The sequence below is a fragment of the Cyprinodon variegatus genome, unplaced genomic scaffold (assembly GCF_000732505.1).
Source record: "Cyprinodon variegatus isolate N-32 unplaced genomic scaffold, C_variegatus-1.0 Scaffold58, whole genome shotgun sequence".
NCBI classification, from domain to species: domain Eukaryota; kingdom Metazoa; phylum Chordata; class Actinopteri; order Cyprinodontiformes; family Cyprinodontidae; genus Cyprinodon; species Cyprinodon variegatus.
In genome coordinates this window covers 683,457-686,882 of record NW_015150511.1, presented here as the reverse complement: position 1 = coordinate 686,882, position 3,426 = coordinate 683,457, and the positions used below count along the sequence as shown (strand labels likewise).

Below are 3,426 nucleotides of genomic sequence, written 5' to 3'. Positions count from 1 at the left end.
TGTTAAAAGCATTTAGCTAGCACAGCATCACGTTAGCATTTAGCTTGAATGGCACAAAGTCTTATTAAATTAGGCATGTGTTTTGTTTATCGGCTGCTTTCATGGATGGAATCACGTGGTGTTTAAGGACTAAATACTTTGTGAATCCACTTTGTTTGTGGCCAATGTTCTCTCAGCTGTCTGGACTAAAGCACAGATCATGAAGGAACACGCTCCATTGTGATTGGTCGGTTTTCCTGTATACAAACTGCAAACGTTTCTGCTGAATGCAGTTTGAAAGTTGTTTTTCTGGATCATCACATGCGCTGGGCGTCTTCCTAATTTCAAAACGTCCTCCATTTCTCTTTTAGTACACTGGTTCCCAAACCTCTTGCTGGGAAAAAAAAACCCTTTGGGTTTCAGGACTTGAGCTCTCCTCGCAAATGATAATGGGATTTGGTGTTACAGCGGCCTGCTGTCACCATAGGTACTGCTACCTGACAGGAAAGGGGAGCAAAAAGTAGTGATCGTTTGTCCGAATGGTCAGTTAACTGAGTTTTCTCTGAGTCTGCTCTTTATAGTGACTGAGGGATTTAGAGGTTAGGGCGGATGTTCAGGCCTGTATGAGCACAGAGGAGAAATGGGCTTGTGCATGCTCTCGCACGCGCATTTTTTAAAAAGTGGATAGGGTGGGTTTTTTTTTAAAAATTCAAGAAAATCCTCCAAAGTATCTTTAAGTCCTGTTTAAAAGTTGTTTACAATCTGTGGTTTTAGGAGCGTTTGTTTCCAATTAAGACAGCAGGAACTAATGCTGCGTTCACACTGCACGCAGCAGGAGCAGCAAGATTGTGTCTGCCGCTTCCTTTTTGCCGTTTGTACCAGTTTAGTTCTGATGCGTGGCTGAAGCATCTTTGCTGCTCTGGCTGTGCGGTGAAAAAGTTGGTCTGAAGGTGGTTTTTCATGTACATAATCCTAACTGCAGGAACCAGGATAATAAAAGCGAACATGTCGGCAGGTTTCAGTATTTTAAGTTAATTTAGGTGTTAATAAACTGTTTCAGAGGAGTGATCATAGCGCTCTGTATCATCAGCTATGTGTTTGTCTCCCTGCTAGCTCCCAGATCAGCTTCTCTGATAGGTTGTTGCGGCGCGTCGAGCAGCAAAACTTTAATTTTTCCATCTCGAGCAGCAGCGCGTCGGGAGCGTTTAAGCATCTGACTGCTTCAGCTGCTCAAAACGAGCTGCGGGACCTTTTGCTGCTCCTTGACACACGTCAACCATGACTTTGCATGTAAACTCGCTGCTTATGCTGCGTCCGGTGTGAACGCAGCATAGGCCGTAGGCCGTGAGGCGCCTTCAGGGGGCAGTAGTTTTCATTGCATATCAGAGGCTCTGTTTGGAGATGTTGAAGCTGTTAACTTGAGCAGCTATTGTCGATTCCTCAGAGAGCATTGTATGACTTTTGTTTTTGTTTCCAGGTTTTATTGTCATTACACTGTCACAAAGAGCAACAAAATTAACTCTGCATGTAATCCATCCTCTTGGGGAGCAGTGGGCTGCCATTGTGTGGCGCCCGGGGAGCAGTGTGGGGTTAAGGGTCTTGCTCAGGGACCCAGAGTGGCAGTCTGTGGGTCTGTCCTAGCTCTAGGCCGCCACTCCCCCAATTACCATAACTCACCTTCTATATGAAGATTTTGATGCTGGAATAAAACATTTAAAATAAGATAATTAGATATTATGCATTTGGAGTAAGATGATAGAATAGTTTTTTATTTTTATTTATTAATATATGTGATGCAGGAATAGTATCACTTTCTGGTCTGAAGAATCTAACCCTAGCAGCTTTTCCCGAACAGCTTGTTTAATTTCTAACAGACATTCAGAGACCAAAGCTGCAGTTCCTCACTTGAAGCAGTAGGGAGTGGTGTTGGGCCTCAGGATGCCCTGACTCTGGCTCAGCTCGGCCTTATACAGCGGGTTGGTGTACTGGGATCTGTCCTTCCACAGCTGAGGCCACACAGAGTGGCAGCGCTCATGCAGCCTGGGGAGAAAACAACGGAAAAATCATGACATCATGAACGTAGCAGCGGACGGACGCGGTCCTGCATATGGGATTGCTGCGCCCTCCCAGATCCATACCTCATGTCCCGACGCTCCTTCTCACTGTTCCCCAGGAAGGTCCCGTACTGACAGGAGTACACGTGCGTGTGGACGGTGATGAGGAAACGCTCGTTGAACTCGAAGGCACATGGAAACTGCTCAGAGAGCTGCCACACACACTCCAGGAACTGGTCCATGACGGGGGACACCTCTTTAGGATCTCCATCCAGGTGGGCATACCTGCAGAGGGGGAGGAGCTTCTGCTGACTCTTCCTTCAACAACATCTCTAGAAGTACTCAGAAATCAACCTGCTGGTAGGGAACGGACACTAAATCCTGTTTTATCGAAATAAATTTTTTTTTTTTTTTTATTGTAGATGAACAAAGACTGTTTTTATGTTCTTCAACCAGCGACGGCTGATGGTTGATGTTGAACAGAAACCACCTGATGCCATCAGGGTTCCTCTCACTGACCTGTGTGAGAACTTGTGTCCAAAGGAAACCCAGTCCCTCTCTATCAGCACCTGGAGGAGGAAGAGAAGGAACTCAGAGACTTTCAGAGAGAGCTCTGATTTCTACCCGGATGTTTGTGCGTTACCATGAATCCTTTGATGGTTCTGTAGAACGGGTCCAGCAGGATACTGGCCACCGAACACGCCTGGGCCGTCCTGTCCCATCCGTCTGAGCAGTGAACCAGAACGCTGACACCTTCGTCGGCCACCGCCTGGACAGACGGAGAAGGTCGATGACCGAGTCAGAACCAGGAAGTGGAACTGGTTATGAGACCCAAAAAAACTCTGGGATGTTACAAGCTTTTCAGTCCAGATTCTTCTGATTTCCAGAGCTCCTAACTTATCTGAGGGGTTTCCACAGAAAATAAAAAATGCTCTGTTAATAAAACCTAAATACCTTCTTTCCTCAGATGATGTTATGCCTGTAAAATAAACACAGGAGAGTTTCAGCAACAGACTTTTTTCTCTTCTCCCATGCATGTGCACACTAATGGTGACCTTTCAACCGGTCGTCACAGGGGGGCAACATCTGCAAAAACCTCTGGAAGTTGTTCCTTGCTTCTATAAATATGGAAAGCTGGAGGTTTTAAAAACTTGGAGAAAAAGCCCATGCTCTGTTTTCCTCATTCTTCTTTGCTAAGAACACCAGTTCCCATGTCCTACTACATTTACTCAAAGTCCAGATTCAGGTCTGGACTTTGACTAGGACATTCTTGTATTGGGCTGAATGTTCAGGGTGATTCTCCAGCTAGAATGTTAACCTCCACCGCAGTCTCAGGGTTTCTGCAGCCTCGAACAGGTTTCCATGCACAGTTTAGGTGGAGATCCATGTGTTT

The 3,426-nt window shown here is 45.9% G+C and overlaps 1 protein-coding gene across 1 annotated transcript in view; it reads right to left on the bottom strand.

Moving 5' to 3' along the window:
• The window catches only part of LOC107082658 (myotubularin-related protein 7-like), a 24,774-nt gene that overhangs the window by 7,603 nt on the left and 13,745 nt on the right, over positions 1 to 3,426 (bottom strand). Inside the window, exons 7-10 of the mRNA XM_015371444.1 lie at positions 2,677 to 2,826; positions 2,553 to 2,602; positions 2,118 to 2,318; positions 1,885 to 2,019 (exon numbers count right to left, since the gene is read on the bottom strand). Coding sequence (XP_015226930.1) covers positions 1,885 to 2,019; positions 2,118 to 2,318; positions 2,553 to 2,602; positions 2,677 to 2,826 — 536 coding nt within the window. The remainder of the gene's footprint in view (positions 1 to 1,884; positions 2,020 to 2,117; positions 2,319 to 2,552; positions 2,603 to 2,676; positions 2,827 to 3,426) is intronic.